This window comes from Trachemys scripta, chromosome 11, assembly GCF_013100865.1.
Source record: "Trachemys scripta elegans isolate TJP31775 chromosome 11, CAS_Tse_1.0, whole genome shotgun sequence".
NCBI classification, from domain to species: Eukaryota; Metazoa; Chordata; order Testudines; family Emydidae; genus Trachemys; species Trachemys scripta.
The window spans coordinates 11,172,569-11,190,488 of NC_048308.1; the positions used below are offsets into that span (position 1 = coordinate 11,172,569).

Genomic DNA, 17,920 nt, shown 5'->3' on the forward strand with positions numbered 1-17,920 from the left:
AATATTGGTTGCTTTAGAACATTTAAAGTATTGAGGAAGTGCAAGGTTGCATACAAGTGTCATAGGTATCAGCAGGAGCAAACCTGTGACCTGTAGTCCCCAAACCAAAAGCCTCTACACTCTGAACTAATGGAGAACTTCCTTACCTGGGAGAAAGTAGCAGACTGTTACAGGCATATGGGGCCAGCCAGAAGAAGGATAGATGATCATATACCCAGGACTGGTATATCACAGAAACATTAAGAATCCAGGCTGGAATTTTCAGAGGTCTATGGGAGTTAGGCACCCAACACCCATTGAAAGTCAATGGCATTGGGTACAAACCCCCTAAGAAGCATCACTACATTAAGATTTAACCAATATTTCTAATTTGATCATCTGAATGTGAGGTGGGCACAAACCAAACTCCTGGATCCAACCCCCCTCTGCCTTTTGGGGTGTTCAGAAGCTGTACTCAGATGCCTACAGCTAATTATACTGCATTCATCAGTGTAGTATCTGAGCATCTTCAGTTGTGCATTAAGTAACGTGACTAACATCTGTCCTGTGTTTGTTCTCTTCTCCTTTCCCCGGGGGAGAAGTATGTGCGGTGGAGTGTTTTGTTTTGATTTTTTTTAAATAACACACACTGCTATGTATTTATATTAGAGAGAGCAGATAAAAGAAATGTGCCTTTCACTTAAAGTGGAAGGGGTGGGGTTTGTGGTGGTCCTTAATTCTTGTGGGAGCTCATTCAGCATCTCGCACCAGCTCCTGAGAAAACTGTCTCCTGCACAGATGAGCTTTACCCTTACTGTAAAGAGCTCCATCATGGCAGAGTTTCATCATGGTCTTCATTCTGTAGCTTTAGTCAATCTTTTAGGTACCCTGACCTCACACCATTGAGTGCCTGGAAGAGAGGGACTGAAACCTTGAACTTGATTTGACATTCTATGGGAGCCAGTGTAGGGTGCAGAGGACAGTTCTGATGTGTGCAAGGGAACCCCACATCTCTCTGAACAGCATTATATGAAAGTTTATTGAGCAGGTGCTGTGTTTAATAGAACACAAGTTAGTTCGTTAGTCCCAAGAACACAAATCACAAACCATAACATTGTAATTCAATTAAATTATACTTTATAGGCACCTAACCTATTTAAATATATATACAGAGTTTGAAATGCTAGCGCTAATCATTAGAGTCATTAATTATCTGATAAATTACACAGTAAAATATGAATTAGGTATCATTTTTTAAAAGATTTACTGAACATAAAAAGACAGTGAAATCGCACGATAAACTAAAAATAATAATGGGAAAAAAAGCCAAGTAACAATTCTTTTCAGGAAACTTAATAGACATATGCTTTATGCCAGCCTGAGGTCCAGAGAAGCTGAAAGTGATCACAAACTGCATGTGATGGGAAGCTATAGCTTTGGTAAAAGGCACCGTTGGGAGGTATTGGCCCTGCCATTGTATGAGGAGGGAAGTGTAAAGGGGTTCAAACCAAAGCCCTGGCTCTGGCCACCAGACTCTGGCCTCGATCTGGGTCTCATGGAACTGAAGACCTTCCAACATGAAGGGGATGTGGCAAGCAAGAGCTGGAATCTGAAACCAGATCTTTTATTTTTTGTTTTATAGTAACACTTAGGGGCTCCAGTTGAGATTGGAGCTCGTCTGTTTGAATGTTCCCAAGACAGCGCTATCTATTTGGAACCCAAAGCAGTATGAAATCTGGGAGACTGTTCTTTGTAGCCTGGACTCACACTACTTTTTTTGTGTGGCAGTTTTCCATGATGTTAACACATCTTTGCCCATGGTAGCAATGGCAAGAGTGCTGGTGCAGACCAGCACAGATGGCTGTCATCATCATGTCATCTGGACCTTCTCTGAACAGGGTTAGACAACATGGTGGTTAAAATGCTGGTGCCCTGTATATGCTAGCTGTCCCACCACTGCTGCCACTGCTAGAGCTGCATTGGTGAGAGGCTTCCTGAAAAAATCTTGTGTACACACAATCTGTGATGGACACGCCCATAGGGTCCTTAAATACATCTCGTCCCCACTTTAATTTTCACTTATTTAAGCAGATTAGTTATACAGAGGTCTCCTTCAGATTGTCGTCTTCATTTAAAAAGTCGTCTGCAGAATTTGTAGTCATTTTAAGCATTTTAATTGCCACCCAACCGAAATCCTCTGCTAGGTGAGGAAGCTGCAGAACCCATCTACATGGTCTGTTGTCATGGCTCTCCTATCTCTTCAAGCTGCCGGTCTCTTGTTCTGCTTAAATTCAGTATTTGCGCTGAAGCCTGAAGCCATCACCCCTTGATGACATTTCATACTAGAAAAAGCAATATGAACACGTTGATGGGACAGAAAATACAGTTCAGTGTTCATATGTTCTACTGAAGTAGCCCTTCCCCAGCCTAACTTGAGCTTTGATGGAAAACAGAGAGTTTTGGGGCAATTATTTTTCAAGATAAGTGAAAAGTTAATATTCTTGACAAGCTAGGAAAGTCTGACAAAATCACTATTTGGCTAAATCAGATCAAGGGATTGTTACCTGAAGTAATTAGATACTTTTTATCAACAGTTTTTGTATATTACACAATGTAAAACTTACCATGTTTCTCAGATTCAGGGAGAAGGCCTCAATTCAGCACAAGCATGTGCTTAAAATTAAAGCCCTTGTGCAAGTTCTTTACTAAATAGGGACAGTTTGCTGTATCAGGGCCTTACTGAGGTGGATCTAAAATACTTTTTTAAAAGGCTTTGAATATTCAAGGTCCGATTCTGCACCCTGTATCCAGAGAAAACTCCCAGTCACTTCACGTGGGTGTTTTCCCTAAGCCAGGACTGCAAAATTGGGACGCCAAACAGTTAAAAAATATTTCCCCCCTAAAAGGGAGGGGTGGTGTGTGTGTGTGTGTGTGTGTGTGTGTGTGTGTGTGTGTGTGTGTGTGTGTGTGTGTGTAAAAATGTTCAAGGATTGCAAGGCTCCAAATGAAATTGAATCTGATGGAAAAAATCTAAAACCTGGGAAAATTAACATTCGATACAAATTATTGGGGGAGGGGGGGAAATGACACACAAAGCATAGAGACTCTGAAATTACACATCTGCCTGTACTACTGATGGGTTATTTATGGGATGCACGCAGAATACAGCACATGACTTTTATTGATCGCTATGTTCTTAATGTGTTTAAAACTGCACCACCAAGTGCCACGGTGCAGAGCAGTTCTATCGCTCAGTATAAAGAGCCAAAATGCTTCTGAATAAAATCCAGACAGTGCATCCCAACGTGTCAGAAAACACCCTCTAGCATAACACGTCTGTGCTTGTTGGGCTCCCCTGGTGAGGTTCTCTGCTATGCCTCTTACGGCCCTTTAAGCCCCCTTCATGCCCTCCAAACCCTGGGCTGCTCTGGGGGGTTGGAGTTGGGGGCTGGAGTGGCCCCCAGTATAAATTAGACAGTTCTGAGAGCTTGTTTAAGTTTCAGCAGCCTCCTTGGGCAGCAGCCCTGCATGCTGTGCCCTCCCCCCGACACCCTTTCCCATCACTGAAGCTCTACCCACAGCACAAAGGCACCAGGGCTTTTAAAGGGGTCCTCAGAAGGCAGCCTACAGCTGTCTTCTCCAGCTCCTGTGATGGGGTATGTTCCCAGGGCTCGATCAAGGGCTTTCAGATCCACCACTCCATCCCTTTTACCCACTATACAGGGACTGGAGTAGAGGTGAGGATCTCACACTTTCCCTACATTACTAGGGTTAAAATATACCATTCAATTAGTCATGTATGAATCACCTACCTCATCATCATCATAATCCCTCTCAGGAAGTTTCCTTGTTGGTGGTCCCATCTCATAAGGGTTGCTTATCTCAAACCCTCGGTTGACTTGAGCAGCATTGCTAGTCTGGATTCTGGGAAAGATTTTCTCATTTGCAGCAGAGTTGATGGCAGAAATATGTCCAGGTGTGTCTCTTTTATTTGAATAGTCCTCTGTCAGCAAATGCCTCTTCTCTGGACTTCTTTGGCTTTTATTTGCTCTTTAATGAAACAGAAAATTATCTTTTCCAAGGCTTAACTTTTTAGATGTATCTTGATCCATCTAACCCCCCACTCCTTTCTTATTTTTCACACTCTCTTGTCCCCCTTTTTGAAATATGCAATGAGAGTAATTATTGGTGCACGGGCTGTGTGCTATGATATCACTTGTTACAAAGGCCAGACAGGGCAGTTTATAAAGCAAGCCCCCAAACTTCTTATTACAAATATGGTTTAAGGTGCCAGGAGGGGCAGAGATCAGAGAAACTCCTTTCTATATTGTCATAGGAAGAGGGAATTCTCCCTGACACAACACGAATTGCACTTGTAACTGTGTATGCAAATAAGAAACTAGTATGTTAATTTATACCCATTACAAAAGCTACTTTCATACATGCAATCAAGAAGCTGTATATGCAAAATATGCATGTAGAATTGCTGATTGTGTGCACAAATGCATATCTTGCATACACACCCAATCGCTTAAAGCCATGTTGGTGAAATCCACCCACTCTTGGAATGTCCTCCACCCTGCAAATGCCACATTGTACTCCTCCAGGAGTGGGCAAGGGTAGAGTGACTATGCATGAGTGGCCTCCATATCTCCTGCTTGGCAGGTTCATAGGCTCCATGGCAATTCAGAATAGGCCAGTGCACAGGGAGCTGGGCTGAAGAAAGGGACCATTGGGTCTAAGCTTAGGCAGATCTGGTGGCTGGGAGCCCCACATAAAAGATGCAGAGACAGCTGTTGCCATTCCAGCCTGTAGGCTGGAGTAGTGGCTGATGGGGTTGCCACCTCTGAGGTACAGAAAACTGCAACAGGCCTATTAGTTAGTATGCCAGAGACCCAACTACCCCACTATCATGCCATGGCGCAGTGCAGGAGGTACCACCTCCCTCTGCCACCCATGCTAGGGTGAGGGACCTGCAGCCCCCAAGCCAGGCCCAGCCCAGCCCAGCCCCTCTTCTTCCTGCAGCCTCAAACACTCAGGCTATGCCCCCACCTTCTGCTGCTCTGAGCCCCATGACCCCAGCCCCTGCTGCTGGACACCCCAGGTTGGTCCCCTGTCGTCTACCTGGCGGGTTGGCTTAAAGACAGGCTGGCCCTGCAGCACACCAGCTTTCTTGTTATTGCCACTCCCTGTCCCTCAACCATGAGTTGCCCGTGAAGCCAGTCCTGTCCCGCCTTCTGTAGCTCACCCTCATTGGCTTCCCACCGGCCAGCCCTGGCTGCCCACTGGGGCTCAGTGCAGATGCAGCCCCCATCCCTGAGAAACTTTCTGACAAAACCCAGGACTTTTACTGTCCCAAGAAGACTTACAGATTTTCCATGACAGCTACTTCAAAAAAGGGATGATTCTGGGAAAACTTGGATAGGGGGCAACCCACGTGGCCAAGGAAGGCCACAGAGGTGCTGAATTGAGCTCCATAGTCTGTCCCTGGGCTCAGGGGGTGGAGTCTGACCTCCCTTCAGGCTGTGGGTTGGGGAGGAGATATGAATTTCGAGGTTTTAAGCAGGTACATTTCAGCCATATCTGCATATTTTGGAAACAGACACCCAGGGCCAGATTCTCAACAATGTGAGCACACATTTCTCATGACAAACTATTAGAGTGACACGTTTACAGGGACAAATACCTAACTTTCATGCAAAATGGTGGTACTGATGTGTCCCACATAGACAATTGCATTGGCAGCTTTAAAAATCTGGCCCCTCTTTTTGAAACTAGCCCATTCCGTAGAGCTTAGCAACCTCCTTTGTGTTCAAGTGCCTAGCAAGCAACTATTTGTACCTCACTGAAGTGACAACGAGTCCTGCAATTAAGCCCAGGATAAGAGCCCCACACAGGACAGCCACAATGATAAGGATCAACAAGGAATCTGGAAAGAGAGAGATTAAATATTCATAGCAAACATGGTATACAAGGGAACCTCTCCTTTACTACAACAAGAATATATTCTGGAGTAAAATAGATTCTGTACCATCAAAACATATCTGTCTTTCATGCTATTACTCTTGGGGCAGTGCTTATGAGATGGCCACCATCATGGATTGAACCAGTCTGCTTCAGAGCTAAAAGCATAAGCTGCTATAGTTTGAGCTAAAGCTCAGGGAGAACTGTAGCACCTCATATCCGCTGTGAATCTGCAGAGGGAGACCCCACAACACCAACTCACCAGTGGGTTACATACTTTCTCAGCTCAAAGGAAGCTCATTCAAAGCATCTGAGGCCCATAGCAGTTTGAACCCTGGATCAGCCCCCACTTACATGACATCGGCCATCTTATCTTGGCCAACACACTGGGGATTGAACTAGGAACCTCCAGAGCTAAAAGTATAAGCGACTACAGCACGAACTAAAGAGCCAAACCTGTACAGGTAGGGATTATAACAACTCGTGTCCTCTGTGGATCTGCATAGGGGAGGGGGAGACTCTTTAACTCACCTGTGGGTTAGACTTGCCATCAGCAAACTCCTGCTCCTGCATTAGGCTCTGCTAGTAAAGACCCTTGCATGGGTGAAAAATTCTCTTGAAGTAAATGGTCCTCAGCACATGTTCCATACCAGCAGATCCCAGTGCAGGCTCAGGGCCTAAGGTTGCAAATTAACCTCTATTGCGACCTCCTATTGACACTTGCTTGTGCCTCTCTGACATATTTTCTTTTTGAGCTGAAATGTCACCTGTTTGCTCTCAGTGAAAGCCTGGAGTTTTTGGAAAGTTGGACAAAATCCCTTTGTACAGTTACAAATTATGGAAGGTTGGGAAAAAATACCCACTTTGGTAAAACTGAATTTTTTCTTCTGACTGGCTGCTATTTTCCAAATTTTGTTTGTGAAAACAAAACAAAAAAGCCCTGTTTTTCTACAGCTATCATCTCCCCCCCGCCCCCAAATACTGGTAATTACAAATCATTAAAAAAATGTTTTCGTTCAATTGTTTTTTTTTGGGGGGGGGGCATGAAGGAAAGTTCCAACTAGGTCAGCTCTGAACGTTTAAATTTTTATCTCTTCACAGGAGAGGAATGATGGGCTTGTGGTGCAAGTATGAGCCAGTCGGCCTGGGTTTAATTCCCAGCTCTGCTACAGACTTCTTATATGACCTTGGGCAAATCATTTAAACACACACTGCCTCAACTGACTTTCTAGAAAATGGGGCTCATACCACTTCCTGACCTCATAGGGCTGTTGTGTAGATTAAAGTTTGTGAAGACACTATAAACTCCTCAGTCAAGAATCATTGCGTTGATCAATTTGGGGGGAAAATGTCAGTAGGGAAGTTCTCCTTTACACTTGCTTAGGATGACATTTTTCTGACGCTTTTAGTTGTGTAATTGCCTGAAGCACCGTGGAATAATAAAAACCACCTGCCCAATGCCATAGTGCTGCAGCTATGGTTTTTCTGCATCTATAGTGCGGAGGGTTTTTTTTAAATCCACATGCAATTAAGCAAAATACGTTTGCACACCTCCATAATGCTGCAGCTTCAGTTTCTGCTTTAAGATAGAGTAATCAGAAACTTATTTGCTAACTTTGGTGAGTAAAATAACTTTTCATTGCTCTTTACTCCTGCAGAGTCAGCACAACTAAGGGCAGATCTACACTAGAAGTGCTACATTGGCACAGCTGCGCCCCTGTAGTGCATCTGGTGAAGACACTCTATGCCGATGGGAGAGTGCCCTCCTGTTGGCATAATTACTCCATCTCCGTGAGCGGCGGAAGCTATGTCAGTGGGAGAGCATCTCCTGCCAACATAGTGCTGGTGTGAACAGTGCTTAGGTCGCTGTAACTTGCATTGTTCAGGAAGGTGTCTTTTTCACACCCTGAGTGACATAAGTTAGATCAACGTAAGCGGTAGTGGAGATGTGCCCTCAGAGAGAGTGAACTGGATTCCATTTCCTCTTGCACATTATTAATGCAGTTGCCTACTAAAATCCAATCACTTAGCTCTGTGCAGCTACACTCCAGGCAATGAGGGTACAAATGTTTACTCTGAAGATAGCGGGAGGAGGGGACTGTAATTGAGACTATCACTTTGCCCACACAACCTTTAGTACTAGTAGTGCTGTCGCATTTTGGATCATGAGTTTGTCTGTTAAATGTATATCTTTGATAGACACCATCAGGTATGTGGGTGAGTTGATGTTGCCTTCTAAATGTTATTGTTAGAATTTCCCAAGATTGTCTTTAAATTCATAACCTTGCTGTTGCATTTGTGCATATTTGAAGCAATTGTTTTTCTTAATTGTTTTAGAAAAGGCATTAGAAGAAAGAACCCAAAAGCCTTCTTAACAAAATTCATGCAGAGCATTCAACGGGGTCAAAAATTTCTTCCTCTTATAACACTGTGCTTATGCCTGGCCAGCTTTTCTGTGCTGTGTTAAAACTATTATTAGCCATTTCCCTAAACAATCAGGCAAAACATGCAAAGGTTTTGAGGTCTTAGAGTTGAATACATCCACAGGTTAAACATATACCAATTTAAGAATACAATTGGTGGGGGTAAGAGGAGTTGAAACATTCACACACAATGCACCGTGCACTGAATTAGACCCCAGCCAGTCACAGTGATTAAACAGTCATAAGCGTCAATTCTTCAGCAAACTTCTCTCTACACAGGATGATACTGTAGGCACAACCCCTGAGAGGCATGAGGGGGACATTTCTCTCAAAACAGTATTTTGCTATCCTGTAAGATGTTGAAAAATTGGAGAGTTTGCAGATAAGACCCACAAGAATGAAGGAGCTCAATCTGTTCAATTATCAAAAAGACAATCAAGAGGTGACTTAATCATAGTGTATAAATACCTTCCTGAGGAGAAAATATGGGGTACTAAATGGCACTTTAATGTAGCAGAGAAAGGGATGATGAGAACCAGTGGATGAAGTTAAAGCTAGACAAATTCAAACTAGAAATAAGGCATGAAGGATGATTAACCACTGGAACAAATAAACAAATTAACTACCAAGGGAAGTGGTGGATTCTCCATCTCTTGATGCCTTCAGATCAAGACTGGATGGTTTTCTGAAAGACGTGCTTTAGTCAAACACAAGTTATTGGGCTCAACGTAGCCGTAATTGGATGCAATTTGATAGCCTGTGTTCTGTAATCATCCTTCGCTGCTCCAGGCCAATGGGAGCTGCTGGAAGTGGCACGGGCTGAGGGACGTACTGGCCGCCGCTTCCAGCAGCTCCCATTGGCCTGGAGCAGCGAACCGCGGCCACTGGGAGCCGCGATCGGCCGAACCTGCGGACGCGGCAGGTAAACAAACCGGCCCGGCCCGCCAGGGGCTTTCCCTGCACATGCGGCGGAACAAGTTTGGGAACCACTGATCTAATGGTTTCTTCTGGCCTTAAAGTCTATGATGCTTCTCTCCACATGGCTACAGGGCTCATGCTTTTTAACTCATCCTTTCCTAACTTTTTGTTGTTGTTAACATGGTGTGTTTGCATCTCCATATGTTACTAATGCTCACTCTACTATTGCAGGGTCTGCTCTGCAAGTAAAACATTGCTGGAAATCTTTCCAATAAGTAAACATCAGAAACTCTTNCCCTACTTGATACACCTTAAAAGGGGCTGATTTTCAGAACGTGCTGAGCACCCATCTATGAAAATCAAGAGTCACTAGCCACTTCTGAAAAACTTGGCCTTTGTGTGTCATAGTCTTCCTTGGGCACCTGAGTGCCGACAACTCCTCACTTTTCATCCCAATGCTACCATTTTGAAATAAAACTTATGCTAGTGTCAGCATTAATTTTGCTGGTGAATGTAACAGTCATAGGAACAGCTGGATTGACAGAGAATGAGGAAGTTCTCTGTTTATCCAGAGGTACAGCCTGGGTAGTAGTATAGCTTCCCCACTCTACTCCAGTAATGAGTTTCAACCCTGTCCTGGAGGAAGCACCTCTAGAGGGAAACCCAAGCAAAATACCATAGGACTTATACTGGTCAGCACATGTGCTTCCCCTGGACCTCAATGGAAGTTCTGCCATGAATTTGAAGTACTATAGTTCAGTCTTTGTTGCTTACTTAATGTCATTTAATTTGTGCAGTTTAGGGTTGTGATTCTAAAAGCAATATTGTCAACGCCATCCTGTTTTAAATACCGTGTTGCCTTATCGTGATAGAACAAAGGAAGTAGCTGAGTACTCACTCCACACAGTTTCCATCTTTGTTTCGGAAATTAGGAAGACATTGGCAAACTGGGGCACTGTTGCTATCCGTAACACAATGCATGTGATTTTCTTTAGAACAGGTGTTATCACAACCTACATTTTCAATGGGGAAAAAAAAGAGTTGTTTTAAAGAAAGTCTGAAAATGGATATTCTGATATAGAGGCTTAATACTTCAATATGCAATATTTACATTTTTAGTTAACACAGAAGAAGGTGGCAAAACACACATGGTTTTTCCTGTCTCTTTATAAACTCACAGAATTCTGATTCGCCTCTGTGCTGTGTTATGTCCTTAAGGGCTACAAAATGATCTTTTAATAGAAATACACACACAGAAAAGAAACTCAAATACAGGCACAATAACAGAAGAAAAAGTAGCATTGCTTGGTTCCCACCAGTCTGCAGCCTTGCCAACTCTTGTGATTTTATCATGAATTCTTGCAAGACTTGGTGTTTTCCCCAAAGCCTCAGCTCTTGGAATCAGTTAATTATATGAGAAATCTCAGCTAATAAAGCATGTTTCTAGTACTCGTGATTATGGAGAAAAGCTTGAAAACATGAAGTGAATGTCTGGTAAAGGCTCCAAAACCAAACGGCAAATAAGAACCGCAAATTGTTTATCTTCTGAAATCCCCTCGTGATTTTTGAATGCTTAGGGTTGGCAATGCTGTCATGTGTGGCACAGTCACAATACCACCCCTAAAGCCCAGCGGGCAGCAGAATCCTAGAAAGAGGATTAGGGGTAGCTGGACTGCTGGCTAGCTCTGGGTCGTGGTAAGGCAATGGGCAAATCTCAGTTTGAGGAGGACCATAGGCCCCAAGAAAATCTGCGAACTATTAGGGAAAATAATAATACTGAGTCCCACAGGCGTGCTGGTAAGAGACAATATTTTATTCAATAGGTCCTGTCAAATGACAAAGACCTGCTATTTGTAAACCATTGGTATGCACGGTCAGGCTCCAGATTCTTTCAAGCCCAGCAGTCATGGTGGATTGACTCCTGAACGGTTTGCAAGGAGAGTAGATTGTCTACCCAATACTCAGCTGGCTCTGTGCCGCCAATACTGTGATTTCAATCATAATACGCATATGTTTTAAATTACTCATGTGCTTAAGAGCTTTGCTAAATTGGAATGGAATTACTTGGGATTAAAGTTAAGCACATGCTTAAGGCCACTGTTTCATCAGGGCTGCAGTGCCCAATTTTCAGAGCTGCAGATACTCAGTACCTGAGAAAATCCCTTTTTTTCCCCAATGGTGCTGACACAGTGCAACCAAGAAGGAATGAAGGTAGGGAGGGGAAAGCACAACCCATGATAAGAGCTTATAATGGTCACAAAGTTCTCACCTAAACAGCTTTTGTCTCGTGGGTTCTTCTTAGAAAATCCTGGTTTACATTCACACGTTATTCCATCATTTTCCTTGCAAGTAGTAGTTGCCTCATCACACTGATAAATGTCACATTGGGAAAGTGCTAAAAACAAAATTAAATATTTCAAAGACTGATCATAAAGTAAAATCTATAGTTAGCGGTAGCCTTTAATACGAAGCAGTGTGCCTGCTTAATAACCTATGTATTATAGTTAGTATTTCTGAATTCAGTTTTAAGGTATATGTAGGGTACAAATACCCCCGTCACCTTGAATTAACCCTTATAGTATTGGTGACCTGCCAAGCAACTGAACCATTCCCATCACAGGTGCTGATCTCTCATCTCTCCCTGCCTACAACAGGCCTGATCTGCCTCCCAGCAGCCTAACCCTTCCTCAATGCCATCCAGAAAGAGTGATGTTCTGCCCGTACTTTAGCAAAGAGCTCTGTGAAAATTTCTTCCCTTAACCCCTTTTTAAAAAAAGCATTCCACCCCCTGCCCTCCATACGGGGAGTTGCTCTTTAGTGGAGACTATTGATGGATGTAAAGGTGAGCATACATCTAAGTATTTGCAGGATCTGGGGTTATATTTAATATGTCATACAGTGTTCAATTTATATATCACTTGAAATTGGGATAGAAGCTCAGACTAGGGGAGGAGATCTATAATTGATTGGGGTTAGAAGAAACTTCCCCTTTGGATGGGTTATTCAGTAATTTCCACTATGTAGTTTCTTCTACCTTTTTCTGAGACATTTGGTACTGACCACGCAAAGACAGCATGCTGCATTAGGTTCACTTGATTGTCTGAACTAGCAGAGCAATTTTTATATTTCTATATTATTTAAAATTGATTCAGGGAAATAAACCTCAAAATGATACTCTGAAAATAAATCTCTCAGGATTTTGTTTAAAGTTGGTTTCAAAAGCTATGGCGTTGTTTGATTTGCACAGCTGTAAGTGATGAAAAATGAGTAAATGGCACTAATAATTACTACGTACATCTTAGTTTAATTTTTCTATTTAGAATATTACAGCCTCATAAAAAAGGACTAGCATAAAATATTCTGTCCGACTCAAACTTCATAAATCAAACTTGCCGCACTGCTAGTGCTCAGGCACCCTGTGCACAGAAGGAATCTTCTTGAGAAGATAATTAGGCATCTTAAATTATTTAATAATTGACTATAAATAGAAGTGACTGAGCTGTAGATTTTAAAGATTCAGTTTTACAAAGCAATCTTAATCCACCATGACTCACAAGGAGTTCAAATCTATTGTAATTCAGGCAAAATTGAGTCACATACTAGGTCAGCCTCTGAGCCCTCCCCCAAATTTTCAACAAAAGATTCATCTCAGTTCCTAACTATGGGCTTAATCCTGCAAGGTGCTCAGTGAACTGACCTTGATCTAGCAAAGAACTTAAGCACATGCTTAACTTTAAGCATGTGAATAATATTACTGGGTAAATATGCTGGCTTTGTTTTAGCAAGGCAATAAAGCACAAAAGTAGTTGCACTGAACTCAATGGAATTATTCATGTGCTTAAAGTTAAACATATGCATTAGTGCTTTACTGGCTAAGGACAAAAGGATTTGGCATCCATACAAATGAGCCCTAAAGTCCTACTCCTATCCTGCATGGATACAGGTCTCCATTTGCATGGAGCTCAGTGCAGGATCAGGGCATTGGTGTGCAAGATTTATTTTTGCCAGAGCTGGTTAAAAATGTGAAGATTTTTCATGAAAATTTTAGCAAAAATAATCTTGTCCCTGTTTTTCCTTGAAAAATGTCAACATTTTTTGACTGGTCCCAGCTTCTGCTTATTTTTAATTAATGATACTTTTGCAGGAAATAGTAGAGAATGTGCAAAACGTAACAAAAGATGTTCAGCTCTAAGCATTAATGCATTTTTCCTGCAAGTGTTGGTTGTTTTAGTAACATAAGAATTTCCATACTGGATTACACTGGTGAGACATCTAGTCCGGTACCTGGTCACTGTGGCCCCAGTTCAGGAAAGTGCTCAAGCATGTGCTTAATCCACCCCTATTCAAGAAAACACTTAAGCACATGCTTAAGTTAAGCATTTACTTAAATATTTTCCTAAATAGGGATGCTTGCCTAAATGTGGCCAATACCTGATGCTTCAGAGGATGAGGTAAGAAACGCCCTACTGGACAGTTATGAATAATCAGACAATAAAGAAGTTTCTTCCTCATTTGCCAGAAACACAGGCGTCATATTTATTTTATTTTTGTCCTATCTAAAGGGAGGGACTATATTTTTATTATGTATTTGTCCTGCACCTGGTACAATAGGTTCCAGGTCCATGACTAGGTGCTGTGATAATACAAACAATAAAAAATAATACTCGCATTAGCTACATAACCTGTAACATTTAGAAAAAGATTCATTTTGGAAATGAATATTTCTCTTCTATTCCCAAATACAAATATAACATTGTCTGTGTCTCAAAAAGACAAGAAGTTACAATGAATGGTTGAGTTTTCAAAGTAGATTAGGGGATTTAGACATAACTCATTAAAATTAATGGAGGGTATGTTTCTAAGAGCTTTGTCCTCATTGTCTTGGAAAATCTCAGCCAGTGTTCTTAGTGTAGTACTTACCTTGATAGCTAGCAGTATTGAAATTGGAATTGTCCTTCATTGCGTCTTTTATGAGGTTAGTAACATTTTCAGGGGTTAATTCTGTGGTCACTGTAAACATGTTCCTTAGTGTCACAATAGTTTCACTGGTCTCCGCTTTACTCTGTATTTTAGATTTTGCTGAACTTTGTCTGAAAAATAAATATCTAGTGTAATTGTAGAAAGTACCATAAACACCACATTTACTTTAACAACAGATTTTTGTAATCAATCAAACAGGCATATCATAGGCAGCGAGAGCAGATTTGCCCACAGACACATTATACCACTGTGCAGTGCCTCTTGGTTCTCACCCAGTGATAACATCTTGAGGGGGTGAAGATAATTCAGTCTCCACATCCCATTCTTTAGTCTCTGCTCTGCCAACAAGTGTGCCAATGAATGCCAAATGAGTTGCAACTGGATTTTATGAAATGGTCATTTGCTCACTAGAAATTAGACTGAGATCACAAATTCACTGAATACTGGTTATTTGCACCAACCTGGATCTCATGTCATCTGGTAACCAAGAGGTTGAAGATGCTCTATCCTACTTAGTAACATCTTGAGGCATCCAGTCCCTGTTGTAATGAGGTTTTCACTCTTAACCCTAATCATTACACTTTCAAGAGCCAGATTTTCAAATAACATGGGTGTACAATTGACCAAGTAATTTTTGCATATTGTGTTAAGTGCATATGTACATGAACAAATAAGTAAAAGGCTGAAGTCAGAGTGGTCCTAAATGTGCCCCAAAATATTTTTCCCTCTTAATGCTGCTGAATACAATAGTAACTTTACTAAGGGCCAGATTCTGATACCTATATTCATGATGAACAGGGTCTTATGCCATATTTGTCTTACTCCATTGGCTATTATCAGTGGGAATACCCATGGAGTAAAGTGCTACTCAGCATAAGTAAGGTTCTTGGAATCTGGCCCTAAAAATTTACGTACCACATCAATACCATATTCTACTCTCATATTTTTGCGAAACTCCCATTGTTACTAGAGGGAGTTCTGCTGTGCATCAAGGGATATGTAGGACATTGTCTCAGCTCACCCTACACACAGGATGAATCTGAAACTTCTGATGTTAAAATGTGCATGTTCCAAAGTGCGCCACATTCCCAAAAGCAAGAAGTCCTCACTGATCTGAAACCTCGTTTAGTTGAGTTCATTTCACATTGCTCATCTCATTTGATTAAATGAGGATTGACAGTATATAAGCTGGGGCAAACTAAGAAAGCAATGTGAGCTATGCGTTCTGTGTCTATGCTATGTACACAGAGAGAGATCACACACACACACACACACACACACACACACAGAGGAGCTGCTGAACTTACTTTACATTCTCTATTACCGTCTGTTCATAGTCTGTCTCATTTCTGAAAGTTGTGTTGAACTATGAAAGATAAAATGAATTTGGTTTATACCTTTGTAAGACCACAGAACAAAATAGCCAAGGAAAATGTGCGGGGTTCATCTCTCTCAGAGCCAGTTAGGGAAATTAAAGGCCCAGAGCTCCCCAGGCCATGTCCAGGCAAATTCCTATTGACTCCTAAGAGAGGTCGGCCTAAACAACGAATGCCGGAATGGGCCATACAATTATGAGTATAATAATAAATGACCACTACATACAGACACTGTAGGGGGCACCATCCTCCCAGGCTTCACACTTAAAGAGATGCCTCTGTGCACAGGTCTTCCTCATCCAGCTTGGACAGAGGGCGAGGGGGACTCAGCCACCCCGGCGGAACCAAAACCCTGTTCCCCACGACACTATGGAGGGGCATCCTTGGGCCTCTGATATCCATGGTGAGGAAGCAGATCAGGGACGGAGCCAGGGGGTGGGTTCAGGATGAACATCATTTCCCTCCCTGCCCCCTTGGCAAGCAGTGAATGGTTAGTGGAGTCTGAAGCAGTGGTAACTTTTCTGTGCCTCCACCTCCGCCCCATCCAGCCCCCGACCATGTGCACTGGAGCTTCCCCCCACCACGTAAGGTAGGGGGAGGTTTCCCAGAAGCACTGGATAATGGAGGAATCGTTGGTAGCAAAGGTCCAATGGAGGTTCACAGCTAGAGAGCATGTGCAGGATAGTGAGCCCAGGAGATGTTCCTGTTCCTCCAGCAGATGACAGATATTCATGTGGCTCCAGGAGGTTTAGTGGCTGAGCTCCCTTCTTATGGCAGAAGGATGTGTGTGTGCGGGCACACTCATACACAGATTCCATCCCCCTGGCTGAAGTACCCAGGGGAAATCCCACAATGGGAAACTCATAGTGGCTTCTGTTCCTAGACCTCCTCGCACAGGAGGCTTCTTAGCAGGAGGGGAAGATCTCCCTTCCCTTCACCAATCAGTGCCACGTGGGGCACCAAGAAGCAACTCTTATGATGAGCAAATCTATCATCATAGTCCATTAAAGAACACTAGTATAATCACCCAGTATATCCCACTTCCCCAGGAAAGATGTTCCAAGACTTCATTCAACGTTTATACAACTGCACATGGTGTTTAACATTCCCCTCATTCATACTATTCATCTACTTATGGAACAGAAATTAGGACTCTTATGTAGGTGCCTAAATCCATATTTAGACATCTAAACTTTAAGCACCAATGTCTGAAAATGTTGGCCTTTACTTATGGTCATATGGTAGGAATACTTTTTCCTGTATAAAACTGTAACCCACTTTTACTCTTATGAATGAGAATGACTGTCTCGAACCTGCTGATGATGTTCAAATAAAAAGCAACAGAGGGTCCTGTGGCACCTTTAAGACTAACAGAAGTATTGGAGCATAAACTTTCGTGGGTAAAAACCTCACTTCTTCAGATGTTCAAATAGTTATCACTGAGTAGGATCATGTTTACTATGATGTACATGTTATTCCAATCAAGGCATGAGGCTTCACAAAAAGTACAGAATTTGTAATAAGAAAATAAATATGTATTCGTCCACCCTCCTTGTAGAAACATTTGAATTTAAAAAAGGGTGCAGATACAGAAGCCCTAGGATACAGGTTCCCAGAGCTTTAAAATAGTACAGATCTGAGGTATACAATAGAGCTGGTCAGAAAATTTCCAGTTGAACAGTTTTCCAGCAGAAAATGCTATTTTGTCAAAAATTTTAAATGTTTTGCAGGAATATGTTGATTTCTATAAAAGTTGCAATGGAAAAAAATGGAGGTGGTGGTGGATTTTTCCCTTCTATCAGCCAGGGGGGTTCCCTCTCCACCTCAGACTTCCTCCTGTCGCCAGTCTGGGGGTTTCTCCCTCCCACTCTCTGCCACCTTAAGTCAGCCAGGAGGAAGGAGCAGTGCAAGGGGACAGATGCCAGCAGCATTGATATGTTCCCAAATGGGAATTTTCCCTTTCATGGGAAATTCTGAAGTTCGACGTTTTGATCCGATTTGGAACAAAACAAAATCTTGCACACTTGGAATTCCCTGTGGGACAGAAATCCCATTTGTTGGCCAGCTCTACTATACAAGGCCAAATCTTGGTTTCTTATCTATGAAAGAAAGGGAACAATACTTCAGGCACAACCTATACTGCCAAACTCAGTTTCTTATCCGCCTCTAGGCCCTTTCTGCACCACCGCCTGCCCCCAGACTGCATTCCCTGCACCAACTCTTATTTAATACCTTGGAGAGGGTTTCCAACCTGCCTTGCTCTTAAAGGGACAGCACTCT

The 17,920-nt window shown here is 42.5% G+C and overlaps 1 protein-coding gene across 1 annotated transcript in view; it reads right to left on the reverse strand.

The window, feature by feature from the left end:
* Positions 1-2,214: 2,214 nt before the first annotated feature.
* Positions 2,215-17,920, reverse strand: part of MUC13 (mucin 13, cell surface associated) — a 29,956-nt gene continuing 14,250 nt past the window's right edge. The window contains exons 7-13 of the mRNA XM_034786002.1: positions 15,572-15,630; positions 14,205-14,374; positions 11,554-11,679; positions 10,183-10,297; positions 5,821-5,964; positions 3,792-4,029; positions 2,215-2,321 (exon numbers count right to left, since the gene is read on the reverse strand). Coding sequence (XP_034641893.1) covers positions 2,271-2,321; positions 3,792-4,029; positions 5,821-5,964; positions 10,183-10,297; positions 11,554-11,679; positions 14,205-14,374; positions 15,572-15,630 — 903 coding nt within the window. The 3' untranslated portion in view covers positions 2,215-2,270. The remainder of the gene's footprint in view (positions 2,322-3,791; positions 4,030-5,820; positions 5,965-10,182; positions 10,298-11,553; positions 11,680-14,204; positions 14,375-15,571; positions 15,631-17,920) is intronic.